This window comes from Trachurus japonicus, chromosome 5 (genome assembly GCF_045865225.1).
Source record: "Trachurus japonicus isolate A0001 chromosome 5, Traja_1.0".
In the NCBI taxonomy this organism is placed as follows: domain Eukaryota; kingdom Metazoa; phylum Chordata; class Actinopteri; order Carangiformes; family Carangidae; genus Trachurus; species Trachurus japonicus.
The window spans coordinates 15,126,229-15,150,282 of record NC_140911.1 but is presented as its reverse complement, the minus strand read 5'-3'; the positions used below and the strand labels follow the sequence as shown (position 1 = coordinate 15,150,282).

Genomic DNA, 24,054 nt, shown 5'->3' with positions numbered 1-24,054 from the left:
TCAAACACCAAGGATGTTTAATATATTCATTTAATTTATTACAGAGGAGAGGGAGAAACTGTAACCACATGATGTTTGACATTTTTGATTTAATGCAGTAATTAACTTTTTTTTTTAATGAACTTATTTACTTGTGTATTAAATGTTGCAGCACAACAGATAAATGTTCAATATGTTAATGTGAATTGAAGTGAAGTAGTTCTTAAAGCAGAAGTAAGCGGAATGTTTGTGTTAATATAAGTCTTAAATAGTTATATCTTCTGACGGCAATCACTTACATAGAGTGTTTGGTCTGAAACACCGGTCTGTCAGTCACTCTGCTCTGCTGTAAGCCGAGGAGAAAACTTTCCTTGTATCCTACAACCTTGAACGGCATAAAGGGGCGGTCCTCTCTGTGTGTGCAGCCAAGGGATGCGCGTGAATGTGGTGACGTAGGGACGAGGACCAATAGATCCATGACGAGGGCGGGGACTGCTAACTGCATCGGCTGACAAGAAGTTAGCCAAAACGACCGGACCGCTTACTTCTGTATATATATATATATATATATATGTGTGGTTATTATCTCTAAGGTTATTGCAAATATTCACCATTGTGACTCAACAGAAAATATTCACAAGATTTGATTCACTCTTTCATGCTCTGCTCTGCTGCTGAAGTCTTTTCTTCCTTGTGTCTTCTGCAGGGCTCAGCAAAACGTCCCCTGGGAGGAAGAGTTCACCTTTGTCTTTAACGGATCCGACACCCTCACCGCCCATCTCTGTCACCTCAGCTTCCCTTGATCAATCCACCTCCGAAACTTTCCCAACTCCCAACCTCCTCCTCCTCCTCTTCCTCTTCCCCCTTCCCCTCGTTCGCCTCGGGACGCTGAGGCCATGGCGGTTCCTTCAGCCCAAGAGTTTCACTGGCAGAGCCTGGCGCGACTGCCCACTGGTCGTGTCTACCACACTCTGTCTGATGTGGGGGGGCAGATGTACATGCTGGGGGGCTGTGACACCGCCGGGAGACCGTGCCCCAGCATGGAGCTCTATTCTCCTGAGGTAGGCTACCGAGCAAATCCAACCACATCAGATTGACTGACTGTCTGTGAAACAGCAGATACAGTGTGTACCTGATGTTTCACTCTTCCCTAAGGAGGAGCAGACTAGAAGAATGACTGTACTATTGGAAGTGCAACAGTAAATTGGTTAACACATTAGTTTAGGGTTCTTTTGTCTCTCTCTTTTTTTTTCAAAAGTTTAAAAGCCACAAACAATTTGGGCACATACACTCAAATGTGTGTAGTTGCGTATATGTTAATTTTTCTACTGCAGTAAAAGTGGTGTATAAAACTGGAATATTAAGCTTATAATTATCTTTCTAAATCAACAACCAAGTACAATCTGTATATAGCTGCACTTCAATTTTCACCTTAGGAATATATCATGACTTATTTGAATATAAATTACATTTAAGCCTCCTGAAGACACTGTCACAAATTGATTTAGAGCGGAAACAGCTCTTTATTTTGCTTTATATAAAAAGTAAATCCCCACATTGAAGAGCTTCACAGTAAAAGAGAAAAACCTATAAAATATAGAAAATGCTTTGCTTGACACATTGATGTGCACAGAATTCTGAAAGTTTTAAGCTCTAACCGCGAGCGAAACATTTGTTCTGTCCTGTTGTGTAACCAGATGTTTTAGCTGCTGACTTTGTTTGTGGGTTTGTATGCACCTGCTTGGCTGTTTACAGGGGGACCGCTGGGTAAGTTTGGCCCCGATGCCCACCCCTCGTGCTGGGGCAGCTGTGGCTGTTCTTGGAAAGCAGATCCTGGTGGTGGGAGGAGTGGGCGAGGACCAGAGCCCCCTGAAGGTGGTGGAGATGTACAACACAGAGGAGGGGAGGTGGAGGAAGAGGAGCTCTCTACGAGAGGCCCTGATGGGTATATCTATCACCATGAAAGGTATGGATCACCCTATATTAACTGTTCACACTGAAGTTGTGTCCTAATTGCACAGTGTTATGTGGTGTTGTCGGATTGGCTGAGACCAAAAAGGTAGGGAGCTATTACAGCTACTGCGGCTCTTAACTTGTTCTATGATATTAAGATAAGGAGAAATGCCTACTACTCACTCAATCATAAAGAATAAGTTTGGCAGTGGTAGTGTTGATTTTTAAAAGCAGCATGTGGAAGGGGAACACCATCAAGAAGTACTGACACGTAACCTTTTCCAGTGCACTAGTTACTAGCTGCCCGGAACCTATTGTATTCCTAGGAATTATTTCTTCTTCTTCTTCTTCTTCTTCTTCTTCTTCTTCTTCTTCTTCTTCTTCTTCTTCTTCTTCTTCTTCTTCTTCTTCTTCTTCTTCCAAGGAAGTCATACTTCCCATGGGCGAAAACCCACCAAACTTCACAGAAACATCCAAACCCATGCCAGATTTACTCAACTCCAAGGACATCACTCTGTTTTTTTCAATAACTGTAAAACTTTTAAAATGTATCTCCTCCCACAATTTTTGCTCAATTGACACCAAACTTGCTAGAGAGCATCTCCAGACTGTCCTCCACAAAACAATGTTTCTCGGATTTTTGATTAAGCAAAAATTGAGCCTACAGTAACAGTACTGTAAACATATACCATCAAATTCTTGATAAATACATTTTCAATCTTCCTGAAAAAAATGGGAATATTCTGGAGTCATGGTTGATGAAGTTTGGCAAATATCAGAATTTTATCTCAAAAACTGAATTTTCTAGAACATTTTGAATTCTGCTCTCATGGGAACAACTGCAGTCAATGTGAGAGTGGAATTTTTAAACATCATATTTTCTCTTATGAAGCAAAACACGTATCATTAAAAAAAAATCACCAACATTTCCATGCTGTCTATATGCAATTTATGTATTAACAGATTTTTGTTTAGATAACTGAATTTCTGACATTTTGACCATTTCATCACAACAGCTGCCCGGGCACTGGCTCACCTGAGTGGATAAATGAAGCTACACAGCAGGTCTCACTACCAGCCAATTAGCTCAGCGAGTTAGGAGGATGACAGATCAAAATGTCAGATGATGATGATGACAGATCAAAATGTCAGATGTCCTCAACATGAAACACAAGACAGTTGTACTGATGGTGGCATCACAGCAAGCCTCTAAGTTTAAAAATCCAAATAGCTTGGACTGGACCATGTGCAAAGGCTCCTAACATCTTAGAGTCACAGTAGATGTTTAACAAATACATATCATTATTTTACCTCAAAAACTGATTTTTCTTTTTACTGTGGTTTCAAATCTGCCTGCACGACAGTGAATGGCTTACTCAATTTGTGAAGCCACTGTTGAACTGCCTCTTCTCAATTAGCTCAGTGCGATAGACAATGGTCTTTGGTTCCAGAGGTTGTGGGTTCAGTCCTCAACTGGTGCAAATTGAACATCATAAGGTCAACTGTCCTGTCTTCCTATTCTCCTGTTTGTTGCTCAGAATTTGCCTAAATTTGCCAAAATTAGCCCGGACCCGACCCATTGCTGCACAGCAGCTATAATTCACTTAGTTTTCACTTTAAACTGCAAAATATTTGGACCTGTCAGAAGTTCTGAGGTTTTCAATAAATTGATAACAGTGAAAAGACAAGAATCACGTAAGTCCCAGAGAATATGAATTCAAAACTGCAGAGGCACCGATTCCAGTTTTCATGACTGAAATAGATTTTAGACTGAAGTCCAACCAGCTGTTTTGTACCAGTTCCAATTTTCGTGCAATAGTATAGCTGTGGTACAGAATCTGATTTATGAAACTCATAACCTGGTCACCAATCACAGGTGTTTACAGTGAAAACAGCATTAACCTTTTCCAATGACCAAACAATTGATCAATGCATCTTTACTCATAACATCTAATCCTGCACAGCTACCGCTCTTTTTCATCACTCCTCTATTTAAACATCCAGTAGTACTGAAATTAATTATGGAAAAAATAAATAATAATACAATATACATATACCAAGGAGAACCTGAAGAATTCAAGCAGACAGACTGAAATATTTAAACAAACAAAACATAGCTATTGAGTAAATACAGGTATGTGTGGTCCTTCTTTGTCTGTACAATACTGGACCGTCAAAGGACTGAGTTTAAGTTTGAACATACTGTAGGAACACTTTAATTTTCAGCTATGCAGTCGTAAGTAAGTTTTCCAGTTTGATTCCAGCGGATCAGTTTTTTGGGCCCTGATGTGAGTTTGGAATTCATCCACTGGTCTATATTTAAAAAAAAAAAAAAGAACAAGCCTGTCGTCAACCATGGATGAGTTTGTATTCAGCCCACTGGTGCATTTGTCAGTGTCTGCAGGAACACAGATAGATGCTGTACACACACAGGCTTATTGGCTGCATATAGGCTTCATCTTGCTACTCTCTCCATCTCTCTGACCAATCTTCGATCCTTGGCCCTTTGCTTGCAGTTTCCATCCCCCTGCTCATTCTCAGCAGCTGGAAGGGAGACAAATAGTGGGGCAAAATGATCAATAAGGCCAAATTAAAACAAATGTGGCATTTTGGAATGGATACTCTATTGACTAGATTATGCCATTTTTATTGACGTTTTGTAGGATTATAATTTTCCAGATATTAGATGATGAATTTAAGGTTATGAGCTTTTCTTCTCCTCAGAATGAATGTAACCTGTTGGGAAAACTTTTTTCCCCAGTTATTTATGTAACAGTGATGCACTGAGGTTTAAATTTAAAATAGAAGACTGAATAATGAAAAACATGAAAAATTGATAAAGTAAAAAACATAATAAAAATGCAGATTGTTTCCCTGCAGCTCTTTTCTCTGCAGTTCTGATGATTAATGCTGTTTTCTTTTGTTTTAGTACTCTCACCATCTCACTCTCTCACCTACCTCCATTCTTATGCTAGAGGTGTCATACCAAAAGTGCCAGACGTGTACTCTGCATTTTTATTCTGCCGCTGCGTACGCTCTGTGCACCTCATGTCTGTCACAGTCTCTTGCCTCGTCACGAGCTATCTTCTCAGCCAGCTCTGTAGCCTGGCAGATTTTTTAGCACTTCATAAAGTGCCAGTGAGGTGTTTCCACCAGCTGGGATTGTTGTTATTGTTGGAGCAACATTTGTTGGGAAGGTTATGACAGACAGAAATTTCTCAGAATAAACTCAAGTACATAAAATGCATTTGATGAGGAAAAGTGGCCGAGTTATACAGTATGAAAGCCCTGTGATAGAAACTCTGCGTGTGTGTCTACGTGTGTGTGTGCAGATGGTCGGGCTCTGGCTGTGGGGGGAATGGGTGCTGACCTGCTCCCTCGTAGCATCCTGCAGCAGTACGACCTTCGAAAGGACGTCTGGGCTCTGCTTCCATCCATGCCGACACCACGCTATGATGCCAACATTAATCTGATTGGGACCAAGCTCTACGTGGCAGGTACAACCCCCAGTGTGGCTGTGTTTATACTACAATACCCTCCCACTGTGTGTTAAACAACAGACTGCTTTTTTTTTGTTTTGCAGTTTCAGTCAACACTCTACAAACATCTAAACAGCTGCATGCTGCTCGTTTTTCTTAAATCTTAAAGGTGGACGACAGTGTAAGAGGCCGGTGAAGGCCTTTGAAGTGTATGATGCAGATGCTCGTTCTTGGACTACGCTGCCCACGATGCCCTGTAAACGTTCATATGGCGGTGTGTTGTGGGACACAGCTGGGAGGCTGTGTCTGCTCGGAGGACTGCGTCAGGGAGGAGGTCACCAGAGCTCCAAGTTCACCAAGAATGTCAATATTTTTGACACTAACCAAGGTACACACACACATACACACATACAAATACATTTAATCATATTAAATCATCTGACCTTGTTGATGGAGCAATGAGAGAAAGTGTTTTCAATTCAACCATAAGTAAACATACTCTGTGTCAACTCTTTTTACATCATATTCAGAACTTTAGTATGTGGACAAAACACTTAAGGACTTCAAATGTAATGCTACATGCCTTTGAAGTATGCATGTGTGCAGCTCTGTTTCCAAAATGTGTGGATTTGTTATTTTGGTGTAAAGGAGCAGTTTACATTTACCATACAAGGTTTTAAACACATTATCCCCCATAAAACTACACATTTATTCCTGCACATGTAGGCTAGGTTAAACAAGTGACATACACAACACTAAATTACATTCATTCTACACATCAAAGTGTGTTTAGAGGTCTCAGGGAGTTCAACATATACAGTTATAGACTGATTTTATGGTCCCTCAGGGAGCTGCATTAAGACTGAGTTTGAAAGGTAAGGAAAATCTGTGGGTGTGGAGTTAGAGAGACACAACCTACTCAACTAACACAATACAGTCATTCCAGAAAAATGCAGTGTTTTTTGTGTGTTGCAGGGAAAGAATTTGATTATGCGGCAGGTTTTCTTACAAAATGCGGGGTATTTATTTAATTTGTGGAAATTGCATGCAACATTTTTCAACTTTCTGTAAAGATATGTGGGGCCTTTTTGAAACAGAAATGCAGGGATTATGAAATCATGCAAGCCCTGTAGCCTATATTTAATGCATTTTGCGTGAATTTTTTTCTCGCAAAAATCCGACCCCACACATAATATTCAGACTTTCGGTGATTTTTCTGGAGGGTCTGATAATACAGTTTGATCTGGAGTTGCAGTTTCACATTGTTTCCCTGATTCGTTAAGAAGCTCTTAGCAAGAGCTTCTTAGGAGCGCTCTTAAGAGCACTGTGAAAAAAGGACGTGTTTCCGAAAGTCGCTCTTAGCTTAAGAAGATCTTTCACTAAGAAGGAAATGTAAGATCGAGCTGACCCACTCTTAAGAGTCTTTTTAGCAATCAGCACTCACATATTCAGCCGCACAAGGCAAATCAATGTTACACTAAGTGAGATATTAAAACGAAATCGTATAGGCTGTATGTTTAAAACATAGTAAGTTATGTGCCGAAATAAAAATCAAAGAGAGAAACCCCATGTTTGGCAAGTGGAAATCTCGTTTTCGGTGTATTCATTGCTCGTTGGTGCGGCTGAGCTTGTCATGAACTTGTGGTGGGTGATATGAGAATTGATTTGCCTGGCATCAATTGATTTAGTTTCAGCACCGCGGTGGTGGACAGCTCCCGTTAAGAGCTTCTTAAGAAGCTTTTTTTGGCGGCATCTTAAGGTTCTCCTAAGAAGGCAGTTAAGAACGCGTCTGGGAAACACCCGTATCTTAGCGCTCCTTCTTAGCCAACCCTTCTTAAGAGCCTTCTTAAGTCCTCAAGAATGATCAAATCTGAGAAACGCAGCCAATGCCTCTGGTTCTGCTGCATTGATTTTCCTCCATTTTGTAATTATTCATTGTGAGTCCTCCTGTGTCATTATAGTAGTGAAATGCTAAATCAATGCAGTCCTCCTCTAATCAGTTAGATTTACAGCTTGCTAGCATGTTATTTCTTTGTTTTAGAGTCTGGGGGGAATCAGGAACATCCATCGATTAGAGGAATGTGTAGTGCTGGGGAGGTGGATTGTGTTTGCTTTGTTATGGTCCAGTGGTGTAGATGGAGAGATGGGGCATGCTTGGTTTGGTTTTGAATTGTTGGGCTGCCATTTATGGTGGCCATCCTCCACACCCTCGGGAGGAGGCTGACCACCAGGGAACAAAACCCTGTCTCCCAACCTCAAGGAAGGAGTCGAGTCTTTGTGTTTGTGTAACTCCTGCTTTTATATTCCTTCCTGAGATTGATATTGATCTTTTGATGAATGATAACGTGCATCTTTCCCTAAAATATGAATCATTCGTTCAGCATTTGAAGTTTTTTTAAGACTTGCCAATCAAGTCCGCAATTCAAAAAGTCATTACAGTATGTAAGAGTTGATTAATTCTGAGATTATAATCACAGAACGGATTATGTGTATCCTACAGAGACATTTTTTGTGTCATCATCCCCATTTCCACTGACAGCATGGATCTTCATTTTGACTTTACCCAAAGCTGCCATTAGCATCAGCCTCGCCATGAAGAGAAATGGCTTTCTGTTAAACAGGTTCATTCCCCTCTTAATTCTGTGCACACTCCATGTCCCACAACACGGCAAGATGACTAATCTATCCCACAAAGACACCCTAGAGTAACAGGTGAGCAAATTGAGAAGGGACCGGAAGGAGAAATAGGGGAGCAAAAAATCGATAAGTCATTTAAGACACATGGATATGTGGTCACACATCAGCGTTAGTGGGATGAAAGCCAAATAAAGCAGAACCCAGGAATGATAATGTTAATTTATGATAATGTGGAGAAAGTTTGCCTTGTGTGTGTTTAAGGGAGATAAAGGAAGAAAGAAGGAGAGAGAAGGTTGCCAACACACACAAACATATGTGTTCATGTGCATATACTAATGCATATCCACACTCATATTTTCACACACACACACACACACACACACACACACACACACACACTGAGAATGCAGCTGTACGCCCTTTCTCCAATCTAATTTTGGTGGAGATGAGATGGGAGATGAGCTGCGGAGGGAGGGCCGGGGATGAGCAGCGCTTTAAATTACAAGATCCAGAAACAGATTGCTTTATTATCCATCTGCAGCAATATCTTTACACACACACAGACACACACACTCTCACGGTCATGCAATCTGCTGTCACACAGTGATATTCTATTACAGTTCCATTCCATATCACCAGTATTGAGACGCATGACTGTTAGGGGGCGTTTCAGCATTGTTGACAAGCTGCAACAAGTACAGAAAACACAATGAATGAAGTTGTGAAAGAAAATTAGCATGAAAAATGAAAAACTGTGGCTTTAGAAAATTGCTTAAGGGGTCAGTTCACCCAAATTACGAGTAGATATTTTCTCTCTTTCCTCCTGAAGCATCCGTTTCTGAGATACCTGCCTCTACCACAGAGCAGCAGAGCCATCAGTGTTTATAAGCAAGCAAAACCAAAACTGCTGCATTTCTCAATGCTGTTAGCAGAGTGAGAGAAATCAGAAAATCCAGTCCTTTCACAAAATATTCAAACCTTTCACATTTTCTTTTATGTTGCAGCCATTTGCAGTTCACACGAAAAATCCATATGGAAAATAAACTAAATTAAAATTTAAAAATGGGCCACTATTTCCATGTCTCTGGATTGGACAATATAGTTATAGTTATATGTCACTCCTACAGTCATTGTCCTGCTGGAGGATGAACCCTATAGTTTCCATTACAGATACGTGAATCTCCGTCCTTTCAGCTTCCCCTCAGCTTTGATCAGTGTCTCTGTCATTTCCACCTCAGCTGTAAATTTCAAGCATCATTGTGAAATTTCTGAATACTTACATATACATCATATTTCAATATTTCAATGTAGCAAAATAGTGAAGGACTCTCAGCACTTTTTGGATTATCTGTATTTTCAGAGCTCAGAACCACTTGTTGGAATTTGACCTGAAGAACCAGAGTCTAAATTGTACTGGACCTAGAAAAATCCTATCTTTTACAAGAGTACTTTTGAATTGCACAGGAATTATTGGGGTTGAGTACATTGTCAGAAGAAAGCATCAGGGCTGTTGTAATTTTTGCACAACTTCATTCATACAGCAAAAAAGCACTGACATTTAAAAGGAAGAAGCAGTATAGCATGAACAAGAAAAAAAATTAAGTTTAAATTTAATTAAAACTTTTTGATGAAATTTGTCTCATGACAAATATTTCCATATTTATTACTACTGTCTGCAGTCTCCTTCTCTTGTAACAACACCCTCCAATAAGATGGGACACCTTTTATTTTGCCTGTGAGACTAAAACTGGGACAGAATCATCCGCAAAGCACTGGCTGCTGCTCGTAAAGGTTAATTGCTGAGCGTGTCATAATAATTGAAGGGCTGATGGTCAGATGGGCATAAATATTTAACAACTTCTACATTCTCCCATCTCGTTGATGTTCAGGTTTTCTGACACACCTGCATTGGGATGCAAATTAGCTTGAGCCATTATAAACTGCAGCTAAGCCAATCAGATGCTAAGTGACAGAGCAACAGCCCCAGTGACTATGTTGGTGTGGAAACTGCAGTTCACCACACTTGTTTGTTACTCTCTTGTCAGATTAGTTTGCCACCGACGCCGTGGAAACAAACAGAAACACACATAGGCACAAAGGGATTGTTTTTTGGGGGGGTTACTGTGGCTCCTTATTACCTGAGACTATTTGGTCGAAAAAGGGGCATGTTTTGTTGTGATTTGGTCGAAGCAACACACAATTTTCAATTTAGTAGCTTTTCTAAACTAGAATAATGAATTCTGTTGTTGTTACTGCGTCTAACAGAAACACTCTCATCAGTCCCTCATGACTGAGCAAGTAGAACTCAGGCAACAGTAACAACACAAATGATGCAGTCCTCTTGGGCCCAACTAGTAACAAAAAATGCATTCTTGTATTGCATATTTGATTGATGTCATGCTTGAGATGGTAAAAACTACCTAAAAAAACAAAACTGGGAAGAAGCGGAGTAGAGAATAAAGTAAATGTGGTTTTCTTTCGGCCATTACTGTGGATCAATTTGTAATTATTGCAGCCTAATGGTGAGATTCTGTGCTAAAGGTTCATCTGTGTAGTCAGTGATGTCTGCAACTTCACACGTGACAGACAGACAGAATCCATCAAAGATGAAGAACCAATCAACATCCTTTTCTAGTTTTAATCATAGGGACAATTACAGAGGAGAGCTGTGGACCAAATTACCAACACAGACTACAAAGCCTGGTCTTCAGAGGATCGTCTCATCTCTTTCATTCTATTGTCACTCCCTCTCTCTGTCTGTATTCCCTCTCTCTGTATTTTCTCTGTCTCTCCGTCTCTTTATTCTCCTCTGTCGTCTCCCACCAGAGTAGAATAATGCATGCTGGTGTTTTCCCTGCATCCCACAAAGAAAATCTTGGCGCAAAGTCTTGTGTAATCCCTCCAAAGCAAATATGAATCAGTCCTGCAGTCGCAGCTCAGTCTCAAAGGGCTGAACCATAAGTCTGTAGTGTGATGTGTTGACACAACTGTAATTTAAAGAAGAAAATCCAGCCCATAACACTTTAAGTGCTGTTTAAAAAAGAATTACTACTGTTCTGCTTTCACTTTGTAGAGATTTTGTATTGTATCTTCTATTGGATGATAAAATGGGTAAAGATGTCATCACAGTATGTTTCCTAGTACAAAGTGATACTGACGAAAGATGAAAATGTTGGTGTCAGGATCAAACATGAGTCTTTTTGTTCTTCTAGATCAATCAGTTTTGCACCAACAATGATGAACAGACAATTCCATGTGAAAGTGGGTATTTTAATCAAAAGAATTTAGTATGAATGATGCTTTTCTTCTTTTTAACAATTGTGTCTGTGATTAAGTCTATTTTGGCCATTGTGCTTTACATGATCGAGCAATACCATGTTTTCTGGATGCTACTTTGAATTCATAGCTTTGCAAGATACTTAGTACTTTATAATAGAAGGAGTCCAACTACAGCAAAGCCACCGAAGAGAGAATAATCTAGTTTACAGTAGTTAACCATAGCTTAAAGTTAAAACTAAAAGTAATTTGTGTGATATGAAACAATAACAAATTGTTATAAAGAATTCACATGTAAAAAAAAAAAAAGACAGTTTATGACAAAAAGTACTTACTTGTTCACAGGTAAAACAAAAACCCCAAAAATAAAAGACCCCACCAATAGTTTTTATAGAATAATTGCCTAAATATAGTCAAGGGCATTCTTCCTTCTGAGATTCAGGAGGTTTATAAAGTACATTTAAATCAACCAAAGTTTACCAAAGTGCTGTACAGGAAAGTCTCATATTTTCCATTAAGATTTAGAAAGTTATTTTCCATCCATATTGACTTTTTTTAGGCACTCAAGCAGTGGTTGCACAGAATCTTTACTGTTAGAATTTAATGGTAAAAAGATCTAGGTACATCAGCCACGTAGCAGTGAAAAGAAATATTATGCTTCCTAAAAATCAATCCCAATGGAAGCATATATAGCAGGAGGAGGATGGGGCCCAGGATAGACCCTCGGAGGTGAGGCAAGCAGGAACGATTGCAGCTGAATTAAAACCACTTTCTCCTAAACCTTGGACAAGTTTAGAGATTGGTCTGAAATTTGACAAGACAGAGGGATTAAGGTTTTTCTTTTTAATAAGGGACTGCATCACAGCATGTTTCAGAGCAGCTGGAAAATACCCTGAACTAAGGCTGGAGTTTATCAGGGCAAGAACATTAGGCCCCACAGTAGAGACAAGATGGGATGCTGTCAGTAGGACAGTTTGTAGCATGGGGTCAGGGCCAGGGACAGAAAATGTAACTGGTCTAAAGACAGAGATTTTATCAATGGTGATGGCACCATGAAAGAGTTTTCATAAGAGAGTTAAAAAAAATATTGGGGAGACAAGATTGGACATGTACTAGCAGCTTTTCAGTCTACGACAATGTTTTACAATTTCGTAGGAGACATGGAGCTTTTTTCCACTTTCTCTCAGCATGCCAGAAGAGCGTCTGAGCGTGTGTGTGTGTGTGTGTGTGTGTGGAGTCATTTAACCATGGCTCTGAAAGTGTTTTAGTGTGTCTTGATTTAAAAGACACAAATTAAAAGTAATTAAAAGCTCCTCAGCATTTAGAACATGATTGTCATCCAAAGTGCCAGCAATGTTGGAATCGTTATAGGGCGGTGAATCTCAGGGCCGTATGAGGATTAACTGTGCGCAGATGGCGTAAGGGGGCACAGGATTTAGCTTTCATACACAGAATTGAAGTGTATAAAACTGGCAAATGATCTGAAATACATGCCGTTTCACAGATCAATTTATACACACAGATAAGCCATATGATAGCAAAAGATCTAAAGTATGCCTCTTCTCATGCACCGGGCCAGTCACAGACTGCACAAGATTAAATGAAGCAATGAGATTTAAAAAATCATCTACCAGTGGATTTGAGTTAAGGCAGACATGGACCTTTAAGTCACCAGAAATTAGGAAGTGGTCATACTTCACGGAGGTCCTTGAAAGTAAAATCGGCAAAGTCATGAATAAAGCCATTATTTACTTTTGGAGGACAATACAGAACAGGAGAAGACAGGTTTAATTCATATATTTGTAACTCAAAGCTAGAAAGGGCTAAGGGGGGAATTGGAATTCACCCTTGGTCAAGTGCTTGGTTAACTGTGTGGGGGCAACTGCCTGACATTGCATGGGGAATATTTCACAGCCACAGGGTCTGGTCAGTGAACGTTCAGCTACAGTAGGGAATGTTTGGTGAAATCAACCCTGATTAGTGTTTCAGTTTTAAACTACTCAGAACTTGGGTAGGGTTTTACACACCAATTTGTAAAGGATTTTAGAAAAGCTGGCTTTCAAGAAGTTAGAAGTAAAGAAGCAGCACATTCAATGGAATTAAATTCAAATACTAAATAAGTGTGGGAAACATCATCAAAGGTTTGGATCCTGTTTTTCAGCAGCTTACGTAAAGAAAATACATATAAAATATGTATGTCTTTCTGAAAAATCCTTTATTTAGCAAAAGAAAATAAACATCTAAACCAAACCAACTGAGCAAGAGCTGTGCCTGAAATATATTGACAGATACATTTTTATCTTTATTCAAATCTCTGATGTCTGAGAAAAGATGAATATGAAGATGAAAGAAGAATATGAATCTGAGCAGTCGTTTGATGTTTTTGATATTTTGGTTTCAGGCCTTGAGGTTTGATAATCTTTTCCTTACCAGACAGTAACAGCTGGAATTTATTGAACTGTGCAGATTGATCAAACACAACAATGAAAAACACAAAGAGGATTTTCCAGTGAGGACAGAACAGAGCAAAGTGGACGACCAGCTGTGATTTCTACTGTGTTTTCTCCACTGTAACCCAACCAGGCTGGAGCGGAAAACACAGCTCTTCATCACACATTGCTGCAACATGCAGGAAAAAAACACCATCTGGCTACTTACCTTTTGTTGGCTCTCCCTCTGTTTGTTTCCCTCAACCTTATTATTTAGGAAAATATCAAAACTAAATGAGAGAGTGGGAGATAGAATGAAAACATGATGAGGAAGAAGAGCCAGAGAGAGAATAATAATAAGAGTAATAGAGAGATCCAGAAAAAGAAGGTAGATGATAAAGATAAACAGCAAGACATTTTGTACTTTTTCTCTTGCTGTGGCTCTGTCTTTCCCTTTAATTCTCCCTCCCTCCTTCCTTCACTCCCTAATGAAGTTATCTTTCTTCCTCTGTCACAACCTTCTCCAGTCTGGGTTTCCTTCAGATAAACAAGACTTGGCAGCAACAACACCTTAAAAGAAAAAAAAAAAGAAAAATTCAGGAGAATCTGCTGGGGAAAGAGACACGTTATTTTGATGGCTGTGTTTTCATTTCCTCCACTCTCAAGTATACTTTTTTTTATCATCTGGAACGCCACAGCTTTGAGTGTGAAGGAAATGTCACCTCTGCGCTGCACAAGATTTGTCGAAAACAGTCTTTATTGTCAAGGCTAATAAGGGAAATTAAATTAAAACTGAACAGTCTTCCACACCTGCGGCTTGGCTGTTTTTTCCTCGGGTTGTTTTAGGATTAAAGTTGCGTTAGTGGTAGATAAGAAAGCCACTTGCTCACCACTGCACCTGTGTCTAATTCCCAGCAGTGGGGTTTCCATGTGTGTTCTTATAAGGAAGCAGTTGAGTGATCATGTATGCCTCACTGCACTAATAGACCCTACAGCTTGGTCTGGATACCTACAGAGGAATGAGATCTATAGGAAGACTGCAAACAACTATGTGTGTTAACAGCAAGCGGCAAGCTCAGAGGAGAAATGAAGTCAACACTGAAGGAAAGTAGACTTCTTTGAATGGCCTCTAGAGTCTCGATAAGAAAGAGAATCAGTGCCCATAGACTAGATGTTAAAATACCCAACTTTAAAGCTGAAATGTGCAGCAGAACATGTTTACAGCCTGGTACAAAAAACGTTTTAGTCTCCACGGCGAAATTTCTCCCCCATGACAACTGCACAGATGGTGTTTTTTTTTATACAACTCACTTGGTTACATTTTATTAAGGCTAAGTTCTGCATAATTGCCACTTTGAATGACAGGTGGGTGAGCGTATACCTGACACAAGCTTGCACACACCCAACGTCTCGGCTCCACACACTCCCTTACTTTGCCCATTGTTGGAATAGCCAGGAGTTTGGTGTATCCAGGCAATAGCAGCTCAAACCTGTATTTGACGTCATAGATGCCACTTCTGTAGTCACAGTCTATGGTTAACAGGCATTCAGACAGTCCAGGGGGGCTATTGCTATGTCCACAAAAACACAATGACCGCAACGTCTTAAGATACACTTAAAGGATGAACTGATTAGATTTTGGTTTCTCATAGGTCAATGTAACCTCATGCACATATTTTTGGCAATAAGTCAAGAATTCCCCAGGGCTTGAGTCCTAAAACCTGGAAATTAGTTGGCATTTTAGTGCGTTCAGTTAAATGGGATTTGGGTAGATGGCAGAAATAAGGTCCAAATAAGTTCCAGACCTTTTCTACACACATTTTACTCTACGTCATAAAATGTCATTAAACCGCCAAATTAGTGATTTATTTAAGCTTTTACACCTCTTGAAATGTAATGTGATGTTAAAGTGAGTCGATAGATGATGGTGGGGACCTTGAACATCAATTGTGCTATTGCAAACTATCCCTAAATTTGTTAAGAGAGGCTAGAGAGGCAATGTGATGTTTTAATCAGCCAAAGGTGGTGTAGTTGGTTTATTATTTATTATTGTGCTGATTTTGATTCAGCCTTAAAGCAGAAGTAAGTGGAATGTTTGTGTTAATATAAGTCTTAAATAGTTATATCTTCCGACAGCAATCACTTACATAGAGTGTTTGGTCTGAAACACGGGTCTGTCAGTCACTCTGCTCTGCTGTAAGCCGAGGAGAAAACTTTCCTTGTATCCTACAACCTTTATCCAATGAGGAGAGAGAACGGCATAAAGGGGCGGTCCTCTCTGTGTGTGCAGCCAAGGGATGCGCGTGAATGTGGTGACGTAGGGACGAGGGCGGGGACTGCTAACTCCATCGGCTGACAGGAAGTTAGCCAAATCGACCGGATCGCTTACTTCTGCTTTAAAAGTCATAAAATGGTGCTCAGTGATGAAGGTTATCCTGTAAATATCATCTATTATTCGTGGTATATCTTATTTTCTGTGGTTATCCAATAGACCAGGGTGAGCCTGGTTGGCTTAAAAATGGCACTTACTATCCCAGGGACACTCTATTAAATACAAATGTCTCATAGGATAAAACAATGAAATGATGATATTTAATATTCTCATGATCAATGGTGAACTTCACTATGAATGAATTATAAAGATATATGTATTGCATTATATATGTATGATAAGGTCAGTACAGGGAGTCTCAGACCATATTTCCTGTCTATAACTGCAAGACAAATATTCTTTCTTCCTCTGGCGGACTTACATAATCTCAACAGATAGTTCATTAAATCACACAAATCTCCTCCTCTTTTTATTATATGAGCTTATTACAGCTCTTTCTGCTGTCGAGTACTGTAAGTCTCTACTCTCAGTCGGTGTGGTGAAGCCAGTTCCTCTGTCCATTCAGCTCCTGACAACAGTGATGGTAGAATAGAGGTCAGGTCAGTGTGGATCCAACCAGTGATGAGACACTGTCATATAGTAGAAAAGATCCTTCCAGAACTGACATCCCTTTATCACAAGACACCAGACTTACCAACAGCAGAACCTCAAATTAGAGAAACTAAGCATCTCTTGGATAAAGACTGTGCTTGTTTGTGTAATATCACCTACAGCTGCAGAATGATGCAGCTGTTGATGATGCATACGTTGTAGTTTTGCAAAATTACAGCAGCTAGTGTATGAAAAGTAGTATAATGTAGTGTTGTCACGATACCAACATTTTGGTACCGGTATCGGTACCAACATGTTTTTCGATACTTTTCGGTACTTTTTCAAATAAAAAGAGAACACAAAAAATGTCATTATTGGCTTTATTTTAATAGAAAATCTTAGAACTATAACATACGCATCAGTAAATAATCAGTAAATCAGTAAACAGTTACTGCTGCTGCAGGATTACATTTCCATCTATATTAATCTGAACTCTTCCTAAATTAAAACATAAGTGGTCTGTTTAAAAATGAATATCAACTTGTTTTCTTTGCATTATTTGAGGTCTGAAAACACTGCATCTTTTTTTGTTATCTTGACACACACACACCTATTGTTTCCCATACGTTGATTCTGCCCCCGCCCCCCCCCCCCCCCCCCTTTCGCGTAGCTCCTTCGCTGTGCTCACTCACAGAGAGAGAGAGAGAGAGAGAGAGAGAGAGCATGCCAGTGGTGATCCGCGGTAAAAACGAAACTTATTAACCAGCAGTGTTTGCATTAATTAACGAGTCTGTGGCGGCCCGTCTCTCGCGCGCGCCTGGCGCACACACACAGACACACACACAAACACAGGCACGTGGACAGGTGGCGCTGTAACGGTAATAAAAACAACACCTTGCTTCGTTTGTGACTCGCTCGCCTCGGCTCAAATTACAATGCGGCGACTTCACGCGGCAACGTCACCGCTGCCGGCGGCGCAAAATGAAAGTACCGGTCCCATCTAAGCGCGGTACCGTTTTAAATGCGTCAGTACCCCGGTACCACTCTAGTACCGGTATACCGAACAACCCTAGTATAATGCAAGAAAAGGTATTCATTAAATAAATACAAAAGATTTTGCAGGAGTATACATCACCATTGTCCTAATTTAGTCCAGTTATTATCTAGTTATCCTTGTGTCTCTGAAGGTTCTCTGTAGTTTGCAGGAAGCCAGCTGAATTTTAATGCTGCTGCACAAGCCTCACACTTCAGAGATCAGAGCAGCAATCTTAAGACAAAAGACCCGGTCCTACCCTTGTTAAATACAAACAGCAGAAATGATCCTGTCAACATCAAGTCGAAAATTAGTTACGAAAATTAGTTACGAAAACAGCGTACTAGCGGGCTAACAAAGGTATCCTCTGTACAGTAGTATAGTCTGACTCTAGCCTACCTGACCCCACACAATTTGCTCACTGCACTGCACTTTTTGTTTGTTCCTCTTCATTTTCGTCTGTAGGTGCCTGGTTGAAGTCAGAGGAGACGGTGGCTCTGAAAACAAAGAGAGCCGACTTTGCCGCTGGTTTCCTGCGTGGCCGGATGGTCGTAGCTGGAGGACTTGGTAAGAGAGAGAGAGAGTGAAACTAAAATATCTTAATTTTAATGCTCAATTCCAAATTAAATATGTCTATAAAGTGCAGACGAAATGTCGAGAAATACAGAAGTAATAACAAATACAGAGAAATAACAGTGTTATTTCTCATTCTGTTGATGATTTTGGTGTTTTTTGGGTTGTGCACATAGAGATAGGCTGTTATTGCCAAATGAGTAAATTTAGATGTAAAGCTAACATCTACTGTATGTAGATAAAGGAGACAGGTTTCAATCTCATACTCCACCATTCAGTACCTTTCAATCTTGACCACAGTGACTAAAATCAGTCAAATCATGTTTCAGCTGGTAGAAAATCACTTTTATGTCTTATATAGTTCCATGACTTGGTAGTGATCGACTACTGAGTGACACTATTTTAATACAGTTGTGTAATTGTTGTGTAAAAATCCACCCCCAGGCTCTGGATTCCACTTTGCCCCGGAGCAAAGTGGGATCCCCAGCTCACCTGCCTTTGCCTCATCATCCGACACACACACACACACACACCACATTTCCAAAGAGGCTGTTCCACCAGCAGCGTTTGTGTTTAACTTAATTTTACCCTTATCTTATTGTGTTTTATCTTTAAACATTCACTCTCAGACACTGTCTCACACTGAGCAAACAAATGTTGGATTTCTTCGCTCGATCACACTGCAGCAGGATCGATAAGCGTCTTCAAACCGAGACGGGGGCTGTGTGTATTTAGAACAACTGTAACTTTTTAGAAATGTTTCACTAAAGATGTTGCATTGCAATGTTATAGTGGCTTATTTTTCTTCGTGCTTTTACAGTGAAATCTTCAAGAACAAAGTCCAAAGTACAGCACCATTGAAAAGAGTGGTTTTTTTTGTTTTGTTTTTTTGGTCTCAGCAAAAGTTTAAATATCAGTTATTCTGGACAACCACAATATTTTCATTCATGTGTGTTAATTTAGCAGGTTATTTGATTAAATAATGACACATATTTTACCCAACAGAAACAATGTCACTGTTAATGGACACCCTTGTAATCAAAACTACTTTACACAGTATGTCACAGTAGCATGTTAACTTTTGGCAAATTTAGGAGAAATCTACCAACAAAAGAGACAAAATGATGTAAAATAACCACCTTAATGTGGATTTTCTACCATTTTGTTTGACTTTTATGAAAGAATACATGTTAAGGAAGAAAAATAGCCAAAAATCTTAAAATTGATCAGTGCATGAAAAAACAGTGTTTTTGCCTGGGGTGTCTCGCCGTAATTAGTCCCAATTGAACCCCTAGTTGTATGTTTGAATGCACTGGATCACAGCTTTAATGGTCATATTTAGCCAAAATATGACGATGAAATCTGCGAAATTTACAGAAAAGATGAGAAAGCACCTCTTGTCAAACTGATTTAGTTGGTCTTTGCAAGTGTTTTCTAAAGTTGCAGTGTTTTGACCTCTCTGGGCCACCATACTACAAACACAAGCATCAATTTGAAGTAGCGGCTTTGTGAAGCAGCAGAGGCCAGTCTAAAACTCCACCATCAGCTCGACCTATGTCAGGCTGATCTGACCTATTAGTAAACTGAGCGACTAATGATGTTTTGTTGTTTACGGCAAAATGGAGCAAAGCCATCACGAGTGCACAATCACAACATGGAAGGGTCTGAGAGGCAGCGTGTGGGGGCGGATGTGCTACACCAAAGATTGCACAGTAACTAAAGATGGACTACACACAAAGCTGTCGTCTCACACGCCAATGACAACAGATCCGCAAAACTCACCTGGCAGCTTGACACCCAAATGAAACAGTAGAGACATCACAGGCGAGTGGAGAAACGTCAAGTGTACAACTTTGTCTGGCTGCCGACTATTCAGCACACTCAGCCTCAGCAGGCCTCCTGCCAAAAACGAGTAAAAATGCTTTCACCGCTAAGACAGCAAGATTTATATGCAAGGATATGCGGAGTCAGTGTGTGTGTGGAATGAATTGTGTGTTATTTAAACTCAATTTGAACTTGATTTTCAGGAAAAAGAAGTGGCGGCCCTAATAAAAGCATGAATATTCATAGACTCTGACATGTCCGCTGTGACTGTGTGTGTTTAAATGTCCTCCTTCATTCTTCAGGTCATGAGCCCGCAGCTCTGGACACAGTGGAGGCCTTTCATCCTGAGAGGAAGAAGTGGGAGAGGCTGGCTCCCATGACCTTCCCCCGATGCTCCGCCTCCTCCATCGTCATCAGAGACCGCCTCCTGGTGGTGGGAGGAGTCAATCAGGTATACTATAGCACGTGCCAAGGTTACGGGCAATCTTAACGGTTAATAAGAACATGATTGGAGTAACTCAACAGATGAATGAATGCGTCTCTGTTGAGGCAGATGCTCAGGGTGAAGAAGGACAGTTGACTTGTTTATTTATACCCTCACCCGGTGCAGCGTGCAGTGCCCTCTACAGCTGTTCAGTGTGAGTTCACGTGGCGAGCAGCTGGTGAGCAGGGATGTGCTAAGAAAAGGCCGCGAGCCGCTTGTCTACCCCCTCACCACATGTCTGTCCATCAGCATCACGCCTACACACACCTGTACCTGGGTTACACACTGACGCTGACAGTGATGGACAGTAACAAGCAGCCTCACGAAACACTGTAAAAAATAATTAGTCACGATAGACTGCGCAGGAATGACACAGCTAGCTCATATCAGGATCAACCCTGATCATCCACAGTATTCAAACGTGAGGTTTAGACATGATGTCATTATTCATATAAATATTAATGGTCCTGCTCTGACTTGGTATGAACAGCAGCGTTCAGCTCTAAGAACCTCAGTTCACACCTGGTATTAAAATGCATCTCCACATGTGTCTCTAGTGGCCATTTGTGATTGGATCACACTGCCCCGCTTTATATGCAAATAAGCATACAGTACATGTATGTATTGTTGTTTTTGGCTGGTTGGGGTCTGTTGTCAGTTGGTTTGTGGGAGAGAGAGGGGTAGGAGGGGCTGAGAGAATCAATTGACTGCACACAGCTCTACAGTGAAATAAGTTTCTCTCAATTTGAAATGGTGAAATATTTGTGGTTCATTATGGAACTGTGGCGGAATAATCTCTGTGACAGAGGGTGCCAGACTGAGAAAACCTCAGACTGTGAAAGCTGGGTTCATTCCTCGTTAGTATAGTGGACAGTATCTCCGCCTGTCACGCGGAAAGACCGGGGTCCGATTCCCCGACGGGGAGGTTTTTTTTTTTCTTAAAGTAATATTGGATCTCAAATGCCACCTGTGTGCAGAGCTGACTATCAGTGATCAGATGAGTTCAAAGTTCAACGTTTCTTTGTTGTCACTGTATACATACAACAGGAAGGAATACACATGCAACGAAAATATTGTAAAAAAAAATTGTAAATGAGAGAAGTCCAAACATCAACTCTCCAGTTTGTAAGTTACTAACAATCCACATTTCCCTTCTATTGTCTGATATGCAGAGCTGGGTGTATGAAAACTACTGTTGCGAGAAACAAAACAAATCTACCTTGTGTTACAATGAATTACAAGGAATCATCTGGAACATGAGTCAAAAATAAAAAAACGTCTTCAGAGTTTCATCCAGTTACATCATGTACGAACAAAATTTGGTTTGTTCTACAACAATGTACACAGCAAGAGCTATTGTCAGGTATATGTTAAGTAATGGACATGGTGACGTAACATAACCTAACATCACTCTCAGTAGGAGCCTGATTCAGTAATTTTTTTTTAATATACACTGATGATGTGACACAAGAATTTTAAACCTTTAAACATAAAAAAAAATGAATCTGCAACATTAAACATGTAGCCCTTCACACATTCCTGACCTGTGGGTACTAACATGACTAAACAGCTCCCCCTTGTGGAGAACCAGTTCACTGAACCAGACTGAGCTGCCCAAGAGTTTCAGTGGGTCCTATAGTATGTAATAATATGAGAATCAAATCTAATAGGTATCAGATAATGAGTGGTATTGATTAATTATTCAGTGTGTGGAGTCTGTGTGTTGATGTTAGTTTGCCTAGTTGCTACGAGTGACATTCTGATTTAAAGCAGTGGTCAATGGATGTGGACAATGTTGGGGTGTATACAGACGTTTCTCTCTCTCCCCACAGGTTCCCAGCTCAGCCCATGAGATCCTCTATGTAAAAGAAGAAGAGTATCTGTAGCCTGTAGCGACTGACGCCGGATGGAAGCGACAGATCAGAGTCCACCCTCTTCTCCTGAACCAGACCTTAGTGCAATACGTAGGAAGCAGTACAAGCGCTGAGAGATTTTTTTGTTGTTCCATGCAACAGATAACACTGCCCCCTGCTGGGCCGTACAGACACTGACACCCTCATGGAAGCACACATGCACAACTGGAGGAGCTGGCTCTTTCTTTATACCAACGTCTGTCTCTTGATACTTTTAGTATGTGACACTTCTGCGTTGTACGTCGTAGTGCATACTTGGAGGAGAGGATATTTTGTAGCTTTTATGTCTAGTAAATGTAGACAGAAAATATATGGGAGAGCTGTTTTATGGCATATTTTCATTTCATGTTTTGTGTCTCTCTTTGTGTTTATTTGTGCGCAGCTTGCTAACAACTGAGCATATGTAGATAGTTTGGTTTCCACATTAGATTTTCATTTAGTTTGATGATATAACATGCAATATAACAGCAAAAAAGTCATGAAGTTTGCTCATTTACTGCATTTACATCAAAGCAGATGACACTGAGGGCAACTTAATTTTATCATTAATAATCCCTAGTGTGATCTATTGTAGTAATTACACTAAGAATGCTGTACTCACTCTTCTGTGCTGTAACATTTGTGATTATTGTCATAGATTTATTTCGATACAGAGCATATATGAACAGAAAAAATGCATTAAATGACCATGTGTTTTAAGTGGTAGAGTGCTGCTGTAGGCAAAGAAGAGGATTCTATTTGATTCTGATTGTATTTTATTCCTGAAGCAATACAAATCTCTCCCTTTCTTGTGTTGATTTGTGCAGCATGTGCTCTTTACAGTAATAATCATCACTTAATAACATTTCACTCAGGTTGTGATATTACAGAATTGTTTTTTTTGTGACTTCCTGTTTGCTGTCATTCTAGCCAATGCCAGAGTCATGTCTCTTTGGCTCAAAGGAATAAGCCGTGGAACACTTTACTTTGTGCTACAACTCGATCAGTCTGTGTTATGCCCTACACCCCAGCATAATGTGTAATGTTGAGGATATGAGTCGACATATTCAGTGGAATAAATGAGATCTGTGGTTTGTATTGCACTTATTTTGCACTAGATGGCAGTGATTTCACATATGAACCCACATGAACTTCACTGAGTCAACACAGTCTGGAGTTGTAAAGTATACAAGAACCGATTATTACATAATGTTGGCGCTATTTCTTTAATTATGTCTGTGCATGTATGAAGCCTTCCTAAATGTATAAGTGATGCCTGGACAAGAAAAGGCCTGATTTACTAAATTAATTAATTTCTGAATGTTTAAGTGATTGTAATGATAGATGCTAATAGGAGATCATAACAAACTGTTATTTTAAGACTCATGATTATGAGATGAAGAAGACAGACTGGGAGTTTATGAGGAGCTTAAGACGAAGAGTCTTTTTTTTTGTCCTGAAACTGCAAGAATCGCAAAAGTAAAGTGTCCTCGAAAAAAATGTTTTATTTTGAAAGCTCAGTTGTGATTTGTCATGTCACAACAGTGATGTATTTCTGGCACTGCGTAAAAG

General features: G+C 40.1%; 1 protein-coding gene across 1 annotated transcript; it reads left to right on the top strand.

Annotated features, from left to right (window-relative positions):
- The first annotated feature begins 685 nt into the window (after positions 1–685).
- klhdc8a (kelch domain containing 8A) lies at positions 686–23,580 on the top strand. Its single transcript, XM_085776508.1, has 7 exons — positions 686–1,040; positions 1,735–1,945; positions 5,265–5,429; positions 5,581–5,799; positions 18,175–18,276; positions 20,409–20,557; positions 22,423–23,580. The coding sequence occupies exons 1-7, from the start codon at positions 876–878 to the stop codon at positions 22,474–22,476; spliced, it is 1,065 nt and encodes a 354-aa protein (XP_085632634.1). The 5' UTR covers positions 686–875; the 3' UTR covers positions 22,477–23,580.
- The last annotated feature ends 474 nt before the right edge of the window (positions 23,581–24,054 follow it).